The sequence below is a fragment of the Hypanus sabinus genome, chromosome 14, assembly GCF_030144855.1.
Source record: "Hypanus sabinus isolate sHypSab1 chromosome 14, sHypSab1.hap1, whole genome shotgun sequence".
In the NCBI taxonomy this organism is placed as follows: domain Eukaryota; kingdom Metazoa; phylum Chordata; class Chondrichthyes; order Myliobatiformes; family Dasyatidae; genus Hypanus; species Hypanus sabinus.
In genome coordinates, this window is record NC_082719.1 from 17,968,674 (window position 1) to 17,990,954 (window position 22,281).

At 46.0% G+C, this 22,281-nt stretch overlaps 1 protein-coding gene across 2 annotated transcripts; it reads right to left on the reverse strand.

The window, feature by feature from the left end:
- Positions 1-1,374: 1,374 nt before the first annotated feature.
- Positions 1,375-16,998, reverse strand: LOC132404569 (zinc finger protein 615-like). 2 transcript variants are annotated; one of them, XM_059988801.1, is made up of 2 exons: positions 14,940-16,998; positions 1,375-8,701 (listed from the first exon to the last, which is right to left on the reverse strand). In XM_059988801.1, the coding sequence occupies exon 2, from the start codon at positions 7,958-7,960 to the stop codon at positions 6,698-6,700; it is 1,263 nt and encodes a 420-aa protein (XP_059844784.1). In that variant the 5' UTR covers positions 7,961-8,701; positions 14,940-16,998; the 3' UTR covers positions 1,375-6,697. The 2 variants fall into 2 exon arrangements, with proteins under 2 accessions (XP_059844784.1, XP_059844783.1); XM_059988800.1 differs by having other exon boundaries at positions 14,673-16,998.
- Between the last annotated feature and the right edge of the window lie 5,283 nt (positions 16,999-22,281).

The following is a 22,281-nucleotide window of genomic DNA, read 5'->3' on the forward strand; positions in this document are numbered from 1 at the left end:
TCTCATTTAGAGGGGAGTTAGTAGAAGGCAGCATACATATACTACACCCTCATTTCCTCATCCACCGAAATAGTATCCCGTTCAGTGGCGGTGGCTGATATAATCTCTCCTTCAGTCGCTCCACATCTCCACGGAGTCCTCTTACTAGATGTGGGCTCCAGGCCGGGCTCTGGGTCAACCCGCAACTCTTGTCCCAGAGGGAGGAGGTGGTTCTGATGGAGAATCTTGACAGGCCACTTCTCATCCTCTGGTTTCACCTGGGTAACTGGTACATTTGACATTTTACTCTCCGTAACACAGGCCCTGCAGTCAGCCAATTTATGCTCCCCAGTTAGCATCAAATTCCTTATGCGGACTCGGTTTCCTGGCATGAGTGGGGAGAACAGGGCTTAGAAGGGAGGGGGAATCAGAATCAGGTCTATTATCACTGGCACGTGACGTAAAATTTGTTAACTTAGCAGCAGCACTTCAATGCAAAATGTAATATTGAAAATAATAATAATAATAAATGAAATAAAATAAGTCAAGAATAAGTAAACCAATTGCAGTTCACGCATATTGAATAGATTGTAAAACTGTGCAGAAAACAAAAACACAGTATATTAAAAAGTGAGGCAGTGTCCAAAGGTACAATGTCCATTTAGGAATCAGATGCCAGAAGATACGAAGCTATTCCTGAATCAGCTAGTGTGTCTACAGGCTTCTGTACCTTCTACCTGATTGTAACAGTAAGAAAAGAGCATGACTTGGGTGCTGGATGTACCCAGAAGCAGCCAAAATTTAAAAAATGGGGAGAGAAAAGCGGCTAGCTGGAAGGTGACAGATGGCTGGGAAAGGTCAAGGGTTGGAGAAGAAAGAATCTGATAGGAGAGCAGTGTGGATTAGAGTGAGAAGTAAAAGGTCAAAGTGCAGAATAGAGGAAGGCGGGGGTGAGGTTGGGGATGGTCAATTGGAAGGCAAGACCAATATTCATGCCGTCAGGTCAGAACCATAGAACATAGAACATTACAGCAGAGATACAGGCCTTTTGACCCTTCTTGGCTGTGGCGAACCATTTTTCTGCCTAGTCCCACTGACATGCATCTGGCCCATATCCCTCCATACACCTCTCATCCATGAGCGAATGTACTTGACAAAGTGGGCTCCTGATCGACATTGGGGTTCAGAAGGAAAGTAAAAGATTCCGAGACAAGGACAGAAAGAGGAAACTTTACAGTGAGACATGTCAAGCACAGACAGATGGGATAGACTCCCATAGGGGTTCTTGTCTGGCACGGAGAAGTGGGGCTGAACACTGGTTCATTTCCCACTCTCGGACCTTCACTGAGACCACTTCTCATCAGTACATATTTCACAAACAATACATTTCAATGCTCAAGTTCAATGTACATTTATTATCAAAGTGTGTTAACCAGATGCTATCAAACAATTAATAAAAATCTTAGCAATGCAACTCAATGCTCGCCCCAGCCTGATGAAGGGAATGGGACCAATTCCAGACAGGGAGGCATGGGTGAGTGTGGAACTTTGTGAAGAGCCCTAACTGCATCCTCCTCATTCCCCCTTTCTCTTCTGACTCCCCTCCCTCACACTCCAGTGCATGTGTTTGTGAGAGTGTGAGAGAGAGAGAGAGAGAGAGAGAGAGAGAGAGACTCGTCAACTCACTTCAGCCTTCATCAGTGACGTCCCCTCTTCCCCAATGCACTCAAACTCCTGGGCACACAGATATCTCCATGGGCTCAAATGATCTAAAAATCTTATGCCCTCCCTTCCGCTCCAACTCCTTAGCCACGTGGTAAACTGTATATTCTTCCTATTCCTGCTAAGTAGCACAGATGGCAGTCCTGAGATCACAGCCCTGGACGAGCTGCCCTTTAAGTTAGCACCTCACTCCCTAAGCTCTCTTTGCAGAACCTCATTACTCCCAGCCCATGTAATTGGTACCCACATGGACCATGACCTTCACTGTTCACCCTCCTTAGGAATGTTGAGCGCTTGATCGGAGATGTCCCAGACCCGAGCACACAAGGAGGCAATATACCATCCTGGAATCTCATTCTCACACACAGGACATCCAGTTAGCTCCCTTAGCTAACAATCCACCTCAGACCACAACTCACCTCTTCTCTACCCTTGTGCTTTCAGTCAGAACCAGACTAAGCACCAGACTACTGCTGTGACTTCCCTTTGCTAAGTCATCCCACCATCTATAACTGTGTCTAAATTGATATATGTTTTGTACAGGGAGATGGACACAGGGGTAAACTGCACTTGCTGTTTTTCTTTTTGCCCCTTTCTGTCACCCAGTTTCCTGTGCCATGCACCTTGGGCGCAACTACCTCTCTATTTTGTCCTACGTATCACCTCTTCAGCCTCCAAAATGATCTGGAGTTCATCCAGTTCCAGCTGCAGCTCCTTAATGTAGATTGTTTGGAGCTGCAGCTGGATGCACTTCTCACAGGTGCAGTTATCAGGGACACAGGAAGGTCCCCTGCCTTCCCACATCCCACAAGAGGAGCTTTCCATTATCCCGCCTGGTATCTAACTGAGCAAATGTAAAAAAGTGGGCAAAAAAAGTCTTAGCTCCATGATGATTTTGCCTTCGCTAACTGAATGCTCTCCTCACTGAAACCTCAGAAGTAAATCCTCAAAGTCTCCACTCTGACACTGGCCACTCCACTTGCTCCTGCCCAACTTTAACATCTTCTTGATAATCAATCCTGAATGCTGACTGGCCACTGCTCAAAGCTCAAAAATAACCTGCCCTGAACAATTGCCTTTAATACTCGGTTGGCGAACCTGAGTGAATTATGTCCTCTCAATCTTCTGATTTCTCTGATTATCGATGGGTCAAAGCTGAGTAGTGCGACACAAGGATGAATGAATGATTGAAACCCATCCCACATTCAGAGCAGGTGACCACCCTCACCACAGTGTGAACCCGCCACTGTCTCTGCAGTATGGATGTGTGCGAATGCCTTCCCACACTCTGAGCAGGTCAATGTACTCTCACTGCTGTAAAGTTTGGTGTGTCAGTAAGTGAGATGAAAGTATGAATTCAAATACAGTTCAAAAAGAGGAACAGCATTTACCCAGTGTGAACTCACTGATGTTTATTCAGTTGAGATGACTGAGTAAATTCCTTCCCGCAGACTGAGCAGTTCAACAGTTTCTTCCCAGTGTTTACTCGCTGATGCTCATTCAATACCGGACTAAAAGTGATATATTTGAATGTACGCAGCATAAGAATGAAAATGAATGATCTTGAAATTCAGCTACAGATTGGCAAGTATGACGGTGTAGCCATCTCTGAAACTTGGCTAAAGAATGGCTGTCATTGGGAGCTGAACATTCAAGGATATACGGTGTATCGGAAAGAAAGGCAGACGGGGTGGTGTGGCCTTGTGTGTAAGAAATATTAAATCATTAGAAAAAGGATGACACAGGATCGGAAAGTGTAGAGTCTCTGTGGTTGGAGGTAAGAAATGGCAAGGTTAAAAGGATCCTAATGGCAGATGTATAAAGGCCTCAAAACAGCAGTCGAGGTGTGGATTACAAATTACACCAGGAGATAGAAAAAGGATATCACAAGGGCAATGTCATGATAATCGTTGGTGATTTTAATAGGAAAGAGGATTGGGAAAAACAGGCCAGTACTGGACCTCAACAGAGAGCATTTACAAAATGTCGAAGGGATCGCTTTTTAGAGCAGCTTGTTATTGAGCCCACTAGGGGATTAGCTGTGCTAGATTAGGTGTTGTGCAATGATCTGGCGGTTGTAAGAGAGCTAAGGTTAAGGAACCCTTGGGGACAGTGATCAAAATATGATCAAGTTCACTTTGAAACTTGAGAAGGAGAAACTATATTCCAATGTGTTGGTATTTCAGTGAAATAAATATTACATTTGCATGAGAGGGGAACTGGCCAAAGTTGACTGGAAAGGGACTCTAGCAGAAAGGACAGCAGAGCAGCAGTGGCTGGAATTTCTGCAAAAAATGAGAGAAGTGCAAGACAGATATATTCTTAACAAGAAGGAATTTTGAAACAGAATAAGAACACAACCGTGGCTGACAAGTTAAGTCAGAGCCAAAGTAAAAGCAAAAGACAAGGAAGCAAAAGTTAGTGGGAAGATAGAGGATTCAGAAGCTTCTACAAATTTGCAGAAGGGAACTAAGAAGGTCGTTAGGAAGGAAAAAATGAATTATGAAAGGAAGCTGGTGACTAATATCAAGAAGATACAAAAGCATTTTGTAAGTGTAACATGCTGTAAGGTTTTGCTGCTAATGTAATGGCTTCTTTGTAATGTTCCACTGCTGAGGTAATGGTTTCTCTGTAGCAGCAATGTTTGGGTTATAACTAGCAATACTTGGGCATGCTAGCCAATGAGCAGGATGTTGTTCTTTTTTGCGTGTCTGGGAGCCACAAATTCACAGGTCTTTTGCCAGGGAGAGAAGAGGAGAGAAGACGCGAATGGAGAGAGTTGGTAGGCCTCGGACAGAGTGGACTTGGAGTGAAGGTCTGAAGGTCAGCAAGGATCGGAGGAGGTCGATAGTAGATGAACAGCTTATCAGTTGTTACATTGCACAATAGACTTGTTCATGAGAATGGGCCCTTTTTCGTTTTTTTTCTCTTTACTAACCAAATAGTCAAGTTAAGAGTTATAAAGCTCAATTGTTTAATCACATATTGTGTGCAGTTTGTTATTGCATACTGATTTGTAACAGGGGACACATCGCGCGGCATCCACACAAACAAGATTTCTTAAGTTTGGCTGGGCCAGGGGCTATCATCCCAAATATTAAGCCAATGGATGAAGTGAGTTACATAATGGAGAGGGTAAAGGAAAGTTGAGGATCGATATAGAACCAATCGAAAATGAGATATTGTAATGGGGGACACAAAGATGGCAGAGGAAATGAATGCGTATTTTGCATCACTCTTTATGGTGGAAGACATCTGCAGTATATTGGACATTAAAGAATGTCAGGAAGTGAAGTACATGCAGTGAAAATTATGCCTGAGAAGGTGCTCATGAAGCTTAATGGTCTGAGGGTGGATAAATCTCCTGGACCTGATGGAATGCATCTTGGCGTTCTAATAAGCGTGGGAGGTAGCAGAAAAGAAACTACAGACCAGTGGTTGGGAATTTGCTGGACTTGATTGGTATGGATGAGATTACGAAGTACCGGGAGGCACATGACAAGATAGGCCAAAGCCTGCATGGTTTCCTGAAAGGAAAATCCTGCCTGACTAACCTACTGCAATTCTTAGAGGAAATTACAAGCTGGGTAGACAAAGGAGATGCAGTAGATGTAGTATACTTGGATTTTCAGTAGGCTTTTGAAAGGTGCTTCACATGAGGCTGCTTAGCAAGATAAATCCCTTGGAATTACAGGGAAATTTCTAGCATGGGTGGAGCATTGGCTTATCAACAGAAAACAGAGTGGGAATAAAGGGATTCTGGCTGGCTGCAGTTACCACTGGAGTTCTACAGTGATTGGTGTTTAGACCACAGCTTTTTACGATGTATGACATTGAGTTAGACTATTGGATGAATGGATTTGGGGCTAAATTTGCTGCTGATACAAAGATAGGTGGAGGAGCAGGTAGTGCTGAGGAAACAGAGTGCCGGCAGAGAGATTTAGATAGTTTCAGGGAATGGGCAATGAAGTTGTCAATAGATTCTGGCATTGTACCAGAATGCCATTCAGAATGCATTTGAATGTTGGAAAATGTATTGTCATGCATATTGGTGAAAGAAATAAATGTGCAGATGATTATTTAGATTGGAAGAGAATTCAAAATGCAGAGATGCAAAGGAACTTGGAAGTCTTTGTGCAGGATACCCGAAAGGTTAACCTCCAGGTTGAGTCAGTGGTGAAGAAAGTGAATATAATGGTGGCATTAATTTCTAGAAGTATAGAATATAAGAGCAGGGGTGTGATCTGAGCCTCAGGGATGTAGGGTGTGAGGCTCTACAAGGCACTCGTGAGACTACACTTGGGAGTATTATATGCAGTTTGGGGCTCCTTATTTTAGAAAGGATATACTGGCATTGTAGAGGGTTCAGACAAGATTCACAAGAATGATTCCAGGAATGAAAGGGTTACCATACGAGAAGCATCTGGCTTCTCTTGGGCTGTATTCCCTGGAGTTCAGGAGAATGGTGGGAGCGGTGGGGGGAAATCTCATTGAAACATTCTGAATGTTAAAAGCCCTGAACAGATTAGATATGTTATTTCCCATGGTAGAGGAGTCTATGACAAGAGGGCACGACTTCAGGATTGAAAGATATCCATTTAGAACAGAGATGAAGAGAACCTTACTCAGAGAATGGTAAATTTGTGGAATTTGTTGCCACAAGCAACTATGGAGGCCAAGACATTCGTCGCATTTAAGGCAGAGAGAGAGAGATAGGTTCTTGATTAGCCAGGGCATCAAAGGGTATGGGGAGAAGGCAGGGGAGTGGGGATGAGTGGAAGAATCAGATCAGCCCATGACTGAATGGTTGAGCAGACTGGAAAGGCTAAATGGCCTACTTCTGCTCCTATATCTTATAGCCTTAATTGAGATGTCTGAGTGAATCCTTTCCCACATTCAGAACAGGTGAGTGGCATCCCCCAGTGTGAATTCTCTGATGTACTTTAAAGTCAGATAACCGAGTGAATTCCTTCCCACAATCTGAGCAGGTGAACAGTTACTCCCTACTGTGATTTCGGTAGTGCCTCATAAGTGTGGATAACTGGGCGAATCCCTTCCCACATTCAGAGCATTTGAATGGCATCTCCCCAGTATGAACTTGCTGATGTACCTTCAGCTGAGATGACCAAGTGAAACACTTCCCACATTCAGAGCAGGTGAACGGCTTCTCCCCAGTGTGAACTCGCTGATGATTAGTCAGTTGACATTGCCAAGTGAATCCCTTCCCACATTCAGAGCAGCTGAATGGTTTCTCCCCAGTGTGAACTCGCTGATGTATCTTCAGTTGAAATGGCTGAATGAAGCCATTCCCACATTCAGAGCATATGAATGGCCTCTCCCCAGTATGAAATTTCTGATGTACCTGCAGTTGAGATGACTGAGTGAATCCCTTCCCACATTCAGAGCAGATGTATGGCCTCTCCCCAGTGTGGACTCGCTGATGCACCTTCAGTCGAGATGACCGAGTGAATCCCTTCCCACATTCAGAGCAGATGAATGGCCATTCCCCAGTGTGAAGTCGCTGATGTTCCTTCAGTTGAGCTGAATGGGTGAATCCCTTCCCACATTCTGAGCAGATGAATGGTTTCTCCCCAGTGTGATTTAACTGGTGTGTCAGTAGAAGGGAATGCCGAATGAATCCTTTCCCACAGTCTGAGCAGGTGAACGGCCTCTCTGCAGTGTGAACAAATTGATGCTGTTTCAGTTGAGCTGAATAGGTGAATCCCTTCCCACATTCTGAGCAGATGAATGGTTTCTCCCCAGTGTGAATTTGCTGGTGTTTCAAGAGCTGAGATGAGTGAATGAATCCTTTCCCACAGTCAGAGCAAGTGAATGGCTTCTCCCCAGTGTGTATTCGCTGGTGACTCTGTAGGTTGGACGAATGAGTGAATCCCCTCCCACAGACTGAGCAGGTGAATGGCCTCTCCCCAGTGTGAAGTCGCTGGTGTATCAGGAGCTGAGAACGCCGAGTGAATCCCTTCCCACAATCTGAGCAGGTGAATGGCCTCTCCCCAGTGTGAAGTCGCTGGTGTGTCTGGAGCTGAGAACTCTGAATGAATCCCTTCCCACATTCTGAGCAGGTGAATGGTCTCTCCCCAGTGTGAACTAACTGATGTTGTAGTAGGTGATTTGACTGAGTGAATCCCTTTCCACAGTCTGAGCAGATGAATGGCCTCTCCCCTGTGTGAACTCGCTGGTGTCTATGTAGTGTGGACGAGCGAATGAATCCCTTCCCACGGTCTGAGGAGGTGAATGGCATCTTTTCAGTGTGAACTTGCTGGTGTTCATTCAGTTGAAATGATTGAGAGAACGCTTTCCCACATTCAGAGCAGGTGAATGGCTTCTCCCTGGTGTGAACTCGCTGGTGTCACTGTGACGTAGTTGAGTGTGTGAATGCCTTCCCACTATCCGAGCAGGTCAATGTCCTCTCACTGGTGAATTTTGTGACATACCTTTAGCATCAATAACAGAATGCTTCCCGCTTGCAGAACAGATGGAGCATCTGACTATGCTGTGAACTTGCTGATGTATCTTCAGACTGGATGACTGAGTAGTTCCCCTCCCACACAGAGAGTGGGTGACTGCCCTCTCCCCACTGTGAACTCACTGACGTGTCTGTGGGTAGCCTGTGAGTGAATCCCTTCCCACACTGAGAGAAGGAGAATGATATCTCACTACGATCAATTCTCTGGCAATTCAGAAAGTCAGATGTTTGAATCCCTTGTACAATCAATGCAGTTGAAGAACTGATCTCCAGTGAACAAATGCTGGTGTGTTCTCAGCTCCTGGTTCCAGTGAATTTCACAGAGTTAAAACAGAAAACTTCATTTCAGAGACAGAATACATTTCCATCTGGGATGAGATACTTCTTCATCTGCAAGGATCGACAGCAGAAGTGTTGGTGATGCAAAGAGAATATTTGGTCACTCCTTAAATATCCAGACAGAGTCTGAAAAACGGGCTTGAGATTCCCGTACGTAAGTGTTCTGCCATTTCAAACCTGTAAAAATAAAATAAAAAAAGCTTGGGAGGATGACCTAAATTGTCAGATTTCTGATGATAGATGGAATAAAATTCTTAACCGGGTTAATAAATCATCTTTCTGTGCTCATCATTCTCTTCTACAATTTAAAGTGGTTCATAGAGCTTACATTTCTAACCAGAAGCTGTCCAGTTTTTATCCAAATGATTCTCCACTATGTAATAGATGCAACTCTGCTGATGCCTCTTTAATTCATGTTTTGGTTTTGCCCTAAAATTGAAACATTTTGGAGGGAAGTATTCCATACCTTCTCACAACTTTTTAGGGTCCAATTTAACCCAAATCCCCTTACTGCCTTGTTCAGTATTACTGCAAATGAAGATATAACTTTAAATACTAACCTACAGGTTTTAGTTTTTACCTCTCTTTTAGCAAGAAGAGCAATCTTGCTTAAATGGAAGTCTACCCCTCCTACACATCTTCAATGGCTACATGATATTATGTCTTATTTAAATTTAGAAAAGATCTGATGCTCAGTCTTAAATTCGAAACAATCTTTTTATGACATCTGGGGACTTTTCCTAAATTACTTTTCCAATTTATTAAGTTTAACAGTGCAAAGACTTTTAAGTATATTTTTATCTTCTCTTCTTAAGCGAATACTTTTTTTCTAATTATCCATTATCATCCATCAGTTTTTTTTTGGTAGTTGGTAGTTGGTTATAAATAAAAAATTTATTTTATGATATATGACCTATCTTTAAATTTTTGATTACAGAGTGGTATACCTTTACGTGTTATGCTATAACATTTTGATCAATTTTATTACAATATATGAATGTACACAAGTTATGTTGAGATGTATCTATGTGTTGCACTCTGTAAATCTTGTGTTTTTCTTCTGAATAAAAATATTGTAAAAAGAAAAAATATATTTGCAAAAGACATCAATGGCTGAAGGACAATATTTCAGGACATATTTTTAGTCTGTGGTGAGAACATAAGAAATAGGAACAGGAGTGGGCCATCTGAGCCTGCTCCGCTGTTTAATACGATCATGGTTGATCTGGCCATGGACTCATCTCCACCTACCTGCCTTTTCCCAAAAACCCTTAATTCCCATAGCATGCCAAAATCTATCCAACCTTGTCTTACATATATTTACTAAGGTAGCCTCCACTCCTTCATTGGGCAGAGAAATCCAGATTCACCACCCCTCTGGGAAAAGCAGTTCCTCCTCATCTCCATCCCAATTTCCCCGAATCTTGAGGCGATGTCCTCTAGTTCTAGTCTAATCTACCAGTGGAAACAACTTTCCTGCCTCTATCTTATTTATTCCTTTCATAATTTTACATGTTTCTATATGATCTCCTCTGAATAGGAGATTCGGCTGTCAAAGGCGGATCGACCCGGTGCAATAACACAAGGTACCACAAATTCAGTAAAACCATAAAACAACCAATACTTCGTCAAACTTTACCTTTTATTCATAGCATGCTATGGGGGAAGTTACAGACTGATATCCCAAAGAGACAGTCCGGACACTGCCCTCACCCAAAACACAATTCTGAACAATTTATAACAGCAGTCATTACAGGAAATATTGTAATTACGTGAGTTAATACAGTTTTCGAATAGTTTCGATCACATGCTAAGATACAATTAGATGTAAAATCATTATTGGTTAGTTATAATTATTTTTGCCAAGACTAGCCTGGATACAACCTAAGTTCCTCATATTGGCACCTCCCCCTTCTCTCGAACGTTCTGTCCCATATTTAGTTATGCCTTGAGATGCCCCTTCAATCATTCTATACCCATATTTAGTTATGCTCAGCACTTTTATAGAACAATGCCTGGTGCGTCATCTGTTGCTGGGTAGAGTTTTTTTCTGACTGCTCAGTAACATAAGGTACCTATAAGACAATTGATCATAAGTTAATCATACCCCTTAATCCATTCTCCCATCTACCTATCCCTCTACCTAAGTTTACCTTTCCCTTCATCATGGCGTCACAATTTTAACCACTTTCTGCTCAAGTTGGGGGTTCTCAGCTTGAACTATACCCCAGGCTACTGTGGGAAGTGAGGGAGGAAATTGCTGAGCCTCTGGCAATGATCTTTGCACATCAATAGGGAGCGGAAAAGTACCAGAGGATTAGATGACATTGTTCCCTTTTCAAGAAAGGGAGTAGAGATAAGCCCGGAAATTATAGACCAGTGGTTCTTACTTCAGTGAAGGGCAAGTTGTTCAAGATGGTGCAGACAGGCAGTATTTATGAGCATTTGGAGAAGCATAATCTGATGTAGGATAGTCAACATAGCTCTGTCTAGGGCAGATTGTGCCTTAGGAACCTGATTGAATTCTTTGAGGATGTAACAAAACACACTGATGGAAGGTAGAGCATTGGATGTAGTGTACATAGCTTTCAGTAAGACTTTTGATAAGGTTCCTTATGTGAGGCTCATTCAGAAAATAATGAGGCAAGGATCCAAGTAGACCTTGCTTTCCGGATCCAGAATTGGCTTGCCCACAGAAGCAAAAAGGTGGTTGTAGATGGTTTGTAAATTGCATGGAGGATGGTGACCAGTGGTGTTCTGCAGGGATGGGTTCTGAAACTCCTTCTCTTTGTGATTTTTATAAATGATCTTGATGAGGAAGTAGAAGGGTGGGTTAGTAAGTTTGCAGATGACACAAAAGCTGAGGGTGTTGTGAATAGTCTGGACAGTTGTCCAGAGGTTACAGCAAGACATCGATAGGATGCAGAATTGGCAGATGGAGTTCAACCCAGATAAGTGTGCTGTGGTTTATTTCGGTACATTACATGTGAAGACAGAATACAATATTATGTTACGACTGTTAGCAGTGTGGAGGATCAGTGAGATCTTGGGGTCCATGTCAATTTTGCACTCAGAGCTACAACGCTGGTTAACACTGTTGTTAAGAAGGCCTTCATCAACCATGGAATTGAGTTCAAGAGTGGTGAGGTAATGTTACAGCTATATAAAACCTTATTTATACTCCACTTTGAGTATTGTGTTCAGTTACCTCATTACAGGAAGGATGTGGATACTATAGGAAGAGTGCAGAGAAGATTTACAAGATGTTGCATGGATTAGAGAACTTGCCTTATGAGAATAAGTTGAGTGAACTTTGGAGTGATGTAAGATGAAAGGTGACCTGACAGATGTGTATAAGATGATGAAAGGCATTGATCATGTGGATAGCCAGAGGCTTTTTCCTAGGGCTGAATTGGCAAACACAAGGAGCATTGTTTTAAGGTGTTTGGAAGTAGGGTCAAAGGTAGGTTTTTCACACAGAGAATAGTAGGTGCATGGAATGTACTGCCAGCGATGATGGTAGAGGCAGATACCATAGGGTCTTTTGAGAGACTCACGGATATGTACATGGAGCTTAGAAAAACAGAGTGCAATGCGGTTCGGAAATCCGAGGCAGTTTATAGGTTACATGGACGGCGCAACACTGTGGCCGAAGGGCCTGTAATATATTGTGGATTTCTATGTTTTTATATGCACTCATGTTCTAACAAGACACTGATCAGACATTCTGACTGACAATCAAATTCTCTGACTGTGTTCCTGTCTGTATGAGAATGGACTATTCTGACTTCAATCAACCTATGACTTGGCTCAATTTGTCTCTGTCCTTTGGTATTTTTTAGGTGTGTGAAGAGAAAGAAGATAGTTAAGAACAATGTTGAAGAATGAATTGGGTGAAATTGTTAAGGGAAACAGAGAAATGGCAGAAGAATTTAATAAGTACTTTAGATCTGTCTTCACTAGGGAAGACACAAGCAATCTCCCAGATATATGGATGGGCCAAAGACAGAGGGTAACAGCGGAAATGAAACAGATTGACATTAGAAAGAAAACGGTGATGAGCAGACTGATGGGACTGAAGGCTGACAAATCCCCAGGTCCAGATGGTCTGCATCCTAGGGTACTAAAGGAGGTGGCCCTGGAAATTGCGGATGCATTGGTAATCATTTTCCAATGTTCCTTAGATTCAGAATCAGTTCCTGATGATTGGAGAATGGCTAATGTTATCCCACTTTTTAAGAAAGGAGGGAGGGAGAAAACAGAGAACTATCGACCTGTCAGCCTGACATCGGTGGTGGGGAAGATGATAGAGTCCATTATTAAAGATGAAATAGTGGCATATCTAGATAGCAGTGATAGGATTGGGCTGAGCCAGCATGGGTTTAACAAAGGTAAATCATGCTTGACTAATCTGTTGGGAGTTTTTCGAGGATGTAACCAGGAAGTTAGACGGAGGAGAGCCAGTGGATGTAGTGAACCTCGATTTTCAGAAGGCATTTGATAAGGTCCCACATGGGAGATTGGTGGGTAAAATCAAAGCTCATGGCATTGGGGGGAAGACATTGACATGGATAGAAAACTGGTTGGCAGATAGAAAGCAAAGGGTAGTGGTGAATGGGTGTTTCTCGGAATGGCAGGTGGTGACTAGTGGGGTGCCACAGGGCTCGGTATTGGGACCACAGCTGTTTACGATTTACATAAACGATTTAGATGAAGGCATTGAGAATAACATCAGCAAATTTGCTGATGATACTAAGCTGGGTGGCAGTGTGACATGTGATGAGGATGTTAGGAGAATTCAGGGTGACTTGGATAGGCTGGGTAAGTGGGCAGATACTTGGCAGATGATGTTCAATGTGAATAAGTGTGAGGTTATCCACTTTGGGAGTAAGAACAGGAAGGCAGATTATTATCTGAATGGTGTAGAATTAGGTAAGGGAGAAATACAAAGAGATCTAGGAGCCCTTGTTCATCAGTCACTGAAGGTGAATGAGCAAGTGCAGCAGGCAGTGAAGAAGCCTAATGGAATGTTGGCCTTTATTACAAAGGAAATTGAGTACAAGAAAAAGGAAATCCTCTTGCATTTGTACAGAGCCCTGGTAAGACCACACCTGGAGTATTGTGTACAGTTTTGGTCTCCAGGGTTAAGGAAGGACACCCTGGCTGTAGAGGAAGTGCAGCGTAGATTCACGAGGTTAATTCCTGGGATGTCCGGACTGTCTTACGCAGACAGGTTAGAGAGACTGGGCTTGTACATGCTGGAATTAAGGAGATTGAGAGGGGATCTGAGTGAAACATATAAGATTAAGGGATTGGACAAGATAGAGGCAGGAAATATGTTCCAAATGCTGGGAGAGTCCAGTACCAGAGGGCATGGTTTGAGAATAAGGGGTAGGTCATTTAGGACAGAGTTAAGGAAAAACTTCTTCTCCCAGAGAGTTGTGGGGGTCTGGAATGCACTGCCTCAGAAGGCAGTGGAGGCCAATTCTCTGGATTCTTTCAAGAAGGAGCTAGATAGGTATCTTATGGATAGGGGAATCAAGGGATATGGGGACAAGGCAGGAACCGGGTATTGATAGGAGATGATCAGCCATGATCTCAAAATGGCAGTGCAGGCTTGAAGGGCCGAACGGTCTACTTCTGCACCTATTGTCTATTATTTCAAGTTCTGGTTATGTTCCACAACACGACAAAGAACACTTGTTTCTACATGTATGATCCTGGAGATTTACTAATTACTTGGATTGCCCCCCACCAGCTGATTGACAGTGATGAACTCATCGATGGCAATGCCAATGAATATAAAGTGGAAGGCAGTGGTCATTATCACTGGAGTACGGCACTTTTGTGATGTGAAAGCCACAAGTCACTTGTCATAAAGGCAAAAGGTGTTTCATATCATTATTTACCCAGAGAGAACTAAATCTGACAGAAGGTTTTATTTCCATACAGCACTAATTAACATTTTCACTGACTGGAAGGTAGACGCTTCAACCGAGATTAGCTGGGAACTATATTTTTGTTCCGAGTTTATAATCCCCGGAATTACATAGCTGGAGCTTGGCAGTGTTTGGGAGATACATCCGCTCGCACTTCTTTCGACTGTACGGGACAACGCCGGTACTATCGCCGATGGCTGCCTACTTACCCAGAAACTCTCACGAAGAGAAACCTCCCTGTCCGCCATCGAAAGATACAGGAATACGCATGCGCCCCAAAACTGCTGGCGGCAGCTCCAGGGCCGATTTGTCGAAAGTTCCCTTGGGACTGGGTACGGATCGTGGGGTTGAGAGAGAGGGAAAGGACCAGGACTGTCGTGGGGTGCAGTACCAGTGTGGCTGGAAATCACAGTAATTGCCCTTCGGTCGCGTTTCAGACGCTGCTGATTAAGAGCCCGCCTAGAGTTCGCCCTTACCTCTCGTCCGATCGCTGAGAGTCTCTCGTCTACTTAACGCATGCGCGATATCCAGGATTGGTCGCGATAACCACGCATGCGCATTGGTTTAAACAGGAGACAATCTGCAGATGTGGAAATCCAAAGCAAAACACACAAAATGCTGGAGGAACTTAGGAGGAGAGGCAGCAACTATGGAGAGGAGTGAACAGTCGGCGTTTCAGACCGAGACTCTTCTTCAGGACAGGAAAGGAAGGAGGGAGTCAGAATGTCGGGGGAGATGAGGTGATACGTGAAAACGGGAGAGGGGGAGGTGCAAAGTCAAGAGCTGTGTAGTTGATTGGTGAAAGAGATATAAGGCTGGAGAACAATTGATGCACCATCAATAATTCACACTGAGACGTAAGGCGAGATATCGGCTTTTATTGACTGGAAGAAGGAACCAGGAGTGAGTGTCCATCATACCATGTCCTGGAGACTGAGGCCGAGCATAGGCCTCAGATTGCCTTTATACAGGGGCCTGTGGGAGGAGCCACAGGAGCAGTCAGCAGGGGGTGTGTCCAGACAGGCACATAGTTCACCACATTCACCCCCCCTTTGTTTGAAAGAGTCCCCATGTGGCGAAGTTTCTTACAAGTCAAGTCTATCAGGTGGTTGAATCTGTCGCTGCGATCTACGTAGCACCTTCTGTGATTGCACGGATGCCGGCGACATTGGTGATTGCACAGGGGACGGAGGTTGCGCTTGTTCCTGCCCACTAGGCGCCGGTGATCCCTCACGCATGTGCCTGGTATAAATGCGTACGAAACGCCCGGTATACAAGTGTCGTGAGGAGTCTGTGTAGGGCCTGGTGAGTACGGTGTCACCTCTGGTGCAGGGTTCATAGTTACCGGAGAGCCTTCAGGGTAGTGGTCTGCTGCACCTGCGGGTGCCAGGTCACGGATGGAGACTGTGTCCTCCCGCCCATCAGGTAAGACCACGTAAGCATACTGGGGGTTCGCATGTAGAAGGTGAACCCTCTCTACCAGCGGGGAGTATTTATTGCTCCTCACATGTTTCCGGAGCAGCACTGGCCCCGGGGACGTCAGCCAAACTGGTAGGGTAGTCCCAGTGACAGACTTCCTGGGAAAAGAGAATAGGCGTTCGTGAGGGGTGGCAATGGTAGACGTACATAACAGAGAGCGGATAGAGTGCAGTGCCTCAGGGAGGACCTCCTGCCATCGAGAGACCGGCAACCCTTTTGACTTAAGGGCTAAAAGTGTGGCCTTCCACACTGTGGCATTCTCCTGCTCCACCTGGCCATTACCCCGGGGATTATAACTCTGGTCCGACTGGTAGCAATGCCCCTAGCTAGCAAGTACTGGCGCAGCTCCTCATTCATAAAGGAGGACCCTCTATTGCTGTGGATATAGCAGGGATACCCGAACAGAGTGAAGTGCTGGCGCAGGGCTTTTATGACGGACGTGGCAGTGGTGTCGGGGCAGGGGATGGCAAAGGGGAACCGTGAGTACTCGTCGATAACACTGAGAAAATAGACATTGCGGTCAGTGGAGGGAAGGGGGCCCTTAAAGTCAACACTCAGTCGTTCAAAAGGGCGGGTGGCCTTGACAAGTTGTGCCGTGTCAGGACGGTAGAAGTGCGGTTTGCACTCAGCGCAAATTTGGCAGTCCCTGGTCATCGTCCTGATGTCCTCCAGGGAGTATGGCAGGTTCCGAGCTTTCACAAAATGGTAAAATCGGGTGACCCCCGGATGGCAAAGTTGTGCATGAAGGGTGTACAGCTGGTCGAGCTGTGTGCTAGCACATGTTCACCACATTCACCCCCCCTTTGAGTTATTGATGGTGCTGTGGCGACCCATTTCCTGGCGTATCCGAACCGACTCACAATTAGATAGCCTACGGGGGTTTGCGAGCACAGAGCTTTGGAGCCTCTGCGCCATGGGGGGCCGGTTGACAGAGGCTTAAAAGTGAGGCTGAAGTTTTCGAATAAAGTTTTTTCCTTCGACTGCAGTTACCGACTCCGTGTCGTAATTTTAGCACTGTGTGTAGCACACCGCTACAATTGGTGACCCCGACGGTCCAAACGATTTTTGGACCAGAAATGACTGACGCCGCCTCTGTTCATGCGGTTTCGTTGAAACTGCCGGGTTTCTGGACACAGCGCCCGGACCTATGGTTCCAGCAAGCCGAAGCCCAATTCCACGTTCGCCAGATCACCTACTACTACGTGGTGAGCTCCCTCGACCAGGACACAGCGGCCCAGGTCGCAGAGTTCGTACAGTCGCCCCCGGCAGATGGCAAGTACACGGAATTCAAAGCTCTGCTCCTCAGGACTTTCGGACTCTCACGGCGCGAGCGGGCTGCCCGTTTACTGCACCTGGATGGCTTGGGCGACAAACCTCCATCGGCTTTAATGAATGAGATGTTGTCTCTGGCCGACGGACACACATGCCTCATGTTTGAGCAGGCATTCCTGGAGCAGCTGCCCGAGGACATACGCCTGCTGCTGTCCGACGCGGATTTCAGTGACCCCCGGAAGGTGGCAGCCCGGGCGGACTTGCTGTGGAACGCCAAAAAGGTCCATCGCACAGATCTCCCAGCCACGCTCCCGGCAGCAAACCAGTCCAGGCCCAGCCGCAGAGCCCGCCAACCCCCGGCCCAATGAACACTGGTGCTTCTACCACCAGCGGTGGGGTGCAGAAGCCCGCCCTGCAAGTTCCCGGGAAACGCCAGGGCCAGCCGCCGCTGATGGCTACGGCGGCTGGCCGTCGGGATAGCCTCCTGTATGTGTGGGATAGAAGGTCGGGACGCCAGTTTTTGGTCGATACTGGGGCTGAGATCAGCATTTTACCTCCGACGAGTTACGACATTTGCAGCAGGGCACCGGGTCCCCCCCTGAGGGCCGTGAACGGCAGCACCGTAAGGACCTATGGCACCCGTCAGGTGCAGCTACAGTTCGGCTCCAGCCAGTTCACGTGGGACTTTACACTGGCCGCCGTAGCCCAACCGCTTCTGGGTGCGGATTTTTTGCGGGCTCACAGCCTACTGGTCGACCTGCCCAGGAAGAGACTGGTCCACGCCGAGACCTTTCAGACGTTCTCCCTGGGTGCAGCCCAGTTGCCAGCCCCTCACCTCGGCTCCATCACGCTGTCCGACAACGACTTCACCAGGGTCCTGGCGGAGTTCCCATCGGTTCTGGCACCGCAGTTCACAGCGGCCATGCCCAGGCACGGCGTACAGCACCACATCCCGACCCAGGGACCACCCCTCCACGCCCGCGCTCGGCGGCTTCCCCCGGACAAGCTCCGACTGGCGAAGGAGGTGTTCCAGAGGATGGAGGAATTGGGGATCATCCGGCGGTCCGACAGCCCATGGGCCTCCCCCCTGCACATGGTGCCCAAAGCGACGGGGGGCTGGAGACCATGCGGCGACTACCACAGGCTGAACGAGGCTACCACACCGGACCGCTACCCTGTGCCGCACATTCAGGACTTTGCAGCAAACCTGCACGGCGCACGGATCTTCTCCAAGGTAGATCTCGTCCGAGGGTACCATCAAATCCTGATGCATCCTGACGACGTCCCCAAAACGGCACTCATCACCCCTTTCGGCCTTTTCGAGTTCCTCCGCATGCCGTTCGGCCTGAAGAATGCCGCACAGACGTTCCAGCGGTTAATGGACGCGGTGGGACGGGACCTGGACTTCGCGTTCATCTATTTGGATGACATCCTCATAGCCAGCAGCAGTCGTCAGGAGCATCTGTCCCACCTCCGTCAACTCTGCGCCCGACTGAGTGAGTACAGTCTTACAATCAACCCCGCCAAATGCCAGTGACCTGGCGCAACCGGCCGAGTTTCTGGCGCCTCGGCGCAGAGGCCGACCTCCCAAGCAGGTTCTGGCCCAGACTGTGGACATTGGGGGGTGTATCGCCGGTTCTGGGGGGGGGAGGGTTATGTGGCGACCCATTTCCTGGCGTATCCAAACCGACTCACAATTAGATAGCCTACGGGGGTTTGCGAGCACAGAGCTTTGGAGCCTCTGCGCCATGGGGGGCCGGTTGACAGAGGCTTAAAAGTGAGGCTGAAGTTTTCGAATAAAGTTTTTTCCTTCGACTGCAGTTACCGACTCCGTGTCATAATTTTAGCGCTGCGTGTAGCACACCGCTACAGTGCATCAATTTTATTGACTGGAGGAAGCTTCGCCACATGGGGACTCTTTCAGTCAGCAGGGGGCGTGTCCAGACAGGCACATAGTTCACCACAACAATACTAACAATAATAATAAATACTTCATTGATCCCGTGGGAAATTCTTTTGTTACAGCAGCAATATTTAAAATCACACTTAGCAGTGTGCAGACTTTACTAAAAGTAGTGGATAATAATACTGTACCAATGTGCAATAATAACGCATTAAACAATATTGCAGACTGTTGAACTATGATCAGTCGCAGAAAGATGTATTAAGTTTACTTTATTTCTTATATCCTTCACATACTTGTGGAGTAAAAATATTTACGTTACACCTCCATCTAAATGTGCAATGTGCAATCATAGTAATTTAAAATAATTTATAATAAACAGAGCAGTCAATGTAATGTAGAAATACACGCAAATCAGCGTGAGTTAACCAGTCTGATTCCTGGTGGAAGAAACTGTTGGTCCTGGCTTTTATGCTGCAGTAGCGTTGCCCCGTTGGTAGCTGTTGGAATATATTGTGATTGGAGTGACTCTGGTGCCCCATGATGCTGTAGACCCTTTTTACACACCTGTCTTTGTAAATTTCCTGAATCGTAGGAAGTTCACATCTACAGATGCGCTGGGCTGTCCACACCACTCTCTGCAGAATCCTTCAATTAACAGAGGTACAGTTCCCACACCAGGCAGTGATGCAGCCAATCAGGATGCTCTCAATTGTGCCCCTGTAGAAAGTTCTGAGGATTTGGGAACCCATACCAAACCGCTTCAGCTGTTTGAGTTGCAAGCGGTGCTGTTGTACCTTTTTCACCACACAGCTGGTGTGTAGAGACAACATGAGAACCTCGATAATGTGCATGCCAAGGAACTTAAAGCTATTTACACTCTCAACCCCAGATCTACTGATGTCAATGGGGGCTAGACCATCTCCATTCCTCCTTTAATCCGCAACAGGCTCCTTTGTTTTTGCGTCATTGAAGGAGAGGATGTTTTCTTGACACCATTGTGTCAGAGAGATGACTTCTTCCTTGTAGGCCACCTCATTATTGTTTGAAATTAGGCTCATCAATGTAGTGTTGTCGGCAAGTTTAATTCACAGATTAGAGCACTGGGTGGCAGATAAGCAGATGAACTGTTGTATGTGGTTATTAGATTTGATAGGAAAGATCTTCTGTAACGATCCTTGTGACAGCGGTGCTGAGTGAGTCTGTTTGAAAGGGTGCTCTGCTGCCTATGCAATAAGTCATGGAGAAGATGTGCTCGATTGTCCGTAATGGATATCCATTTGTTTCATGACTTCCTCTCCACCACGAACTCGAAAGAGCCCCGGTTGTGGCCAAGGTCGGTTCCAACCTTTTTGAAGAGTTTATTTTCTCTTTTGGCATCACAGCACCGATGCTGCTCCCCCAACATAAAGCAGCAAAGAAGACTGCATTCACAACAACATACTGGTAAAACATCTCCAACATCCTGCCTCACATATTCAAGGATCTTGGCTTCCTTAAGAAATGGGAGTCTGCTCATCCCCTTCTAGTAAACAGCCTTACATTTGATTTTCCCGTTGTCTATTGCAGAGATGAACCCTCAAGTATTTGTACTCCTCCATCACTAAAACTTCTTCTTCCAGGATGTATACAGGACTCGACACTGTCCTCTTCCCCCTAAAATTAACCACCCTTTCCCTGGTTTTGTCCATATTCAAGAGCAGGTGATTCTTCCCTCACTATTCCACAAACCTGTCCGCCAGTCTCTGACTCCTGCCCACCTCTGATGCACCCAACTACCGCAGAGTCATCAGAGAACTTCTGCAAGTGGCCAGACTCAGATTTGTACTGAAAATCTGAGGTGTACATTGTGAACAGAAATGGAGACAGGACAGTCCCTTGTGGGGCTCCAGCGTCGCTCACCTCCACCTCAGGCAGAGAACCACCCAATAGTACAAACTGGGGTCTGTCTGTCAGGAAGGCAGTAATCCAGGAGAGAGTGAATTTGTTTAAGCCCATCCTTTGCAGCTTCTTGCGCAGATGACGTGGCTGGATTGTATTGAAGGCACTAGAGAAATTTAAAAAACCTGATTCTCAGAATGCCACCACCATCATCCAGATTGGAGTGTGCTCGCTGCAATAGGTAAATGATAGTGAAACACCCAGGTTCTGTTCGATTACCTAAGTCTAGGGAAGACCATCCCTGGCTCCACCAACCGTGTGAGATTGAGTTGTAAGCTCACCCAAGACCCCCTGTTTGGGTGGATGCTGCGTGATTTGTTTCCCTGATACAAATTAATAGCACAAAATAACAGACTGTACACCATACACAATTAAACGACTGAGCTTTGTAATTCTAAATTTGACTAAAGGGTTAGTAAAGAAAAATTTTAAAAAGTAAGAAAGGGCCCACTTTAATGAAACAGTCTAATGTGCACAAATTGGAGATCCCGGTTTCCCCTTTGCTGCCTTCCCTCTATCACCCCAGCCTCTGTTGGATCAGTATCCCATTCAGGGACAGAGCCGGTATAATCTCTCTTTCAGTTGCTCCACGTCACCACAGAAAGCTCTTACTAGGTGTAGGCTCCAGGTCGGATCTGGGTCAACCCACAATTTTTGTCCACAGAGGCAGAAAGTGGTTCCCATGGAGAATCTTGACAGGCCCGTTCTCATCCTCTGGTTTCACCCTGAAAACTGGTATGTTTAGCATCTTATTCTGCACTGCATAGGGCATAGCCGCCCAGCGTTCAGCCAACTTATGTTTCCCAGTTTGCCCCAAATTCATTATGAGGATTCTGTCTCCCAGCATGAGTTGGGAGAACCTAACGTTTTGATCATAGCTCCTCTTATTTCCTTGACTTTTATCAGCTCCCTTCTCATATCAGACACACACCTCAGATAAGTCTTCGGAGGTAGGTCTTTCTCCTCAGTCCCAAAATAAAGGTGGATGGGTAATATTGCCTCCCACACAAACATGCGATAACATGGCGAGACCCAGTAGCTTCTTTTCCTGTACAGTTGTAGCAGTGGAACAGGTATCTGATATTCTCACAGCTTCCTGGACTATTCCTCTTCCCACCCTCTCTCTTGCAAAAATGCCATCCCCTTCGCTATTCCTCTGTCTCCGCTGCATCTGCTCTCAGGATGAGGCTATTCATTCCAGGATGAAAGAGATACCTTCGTTT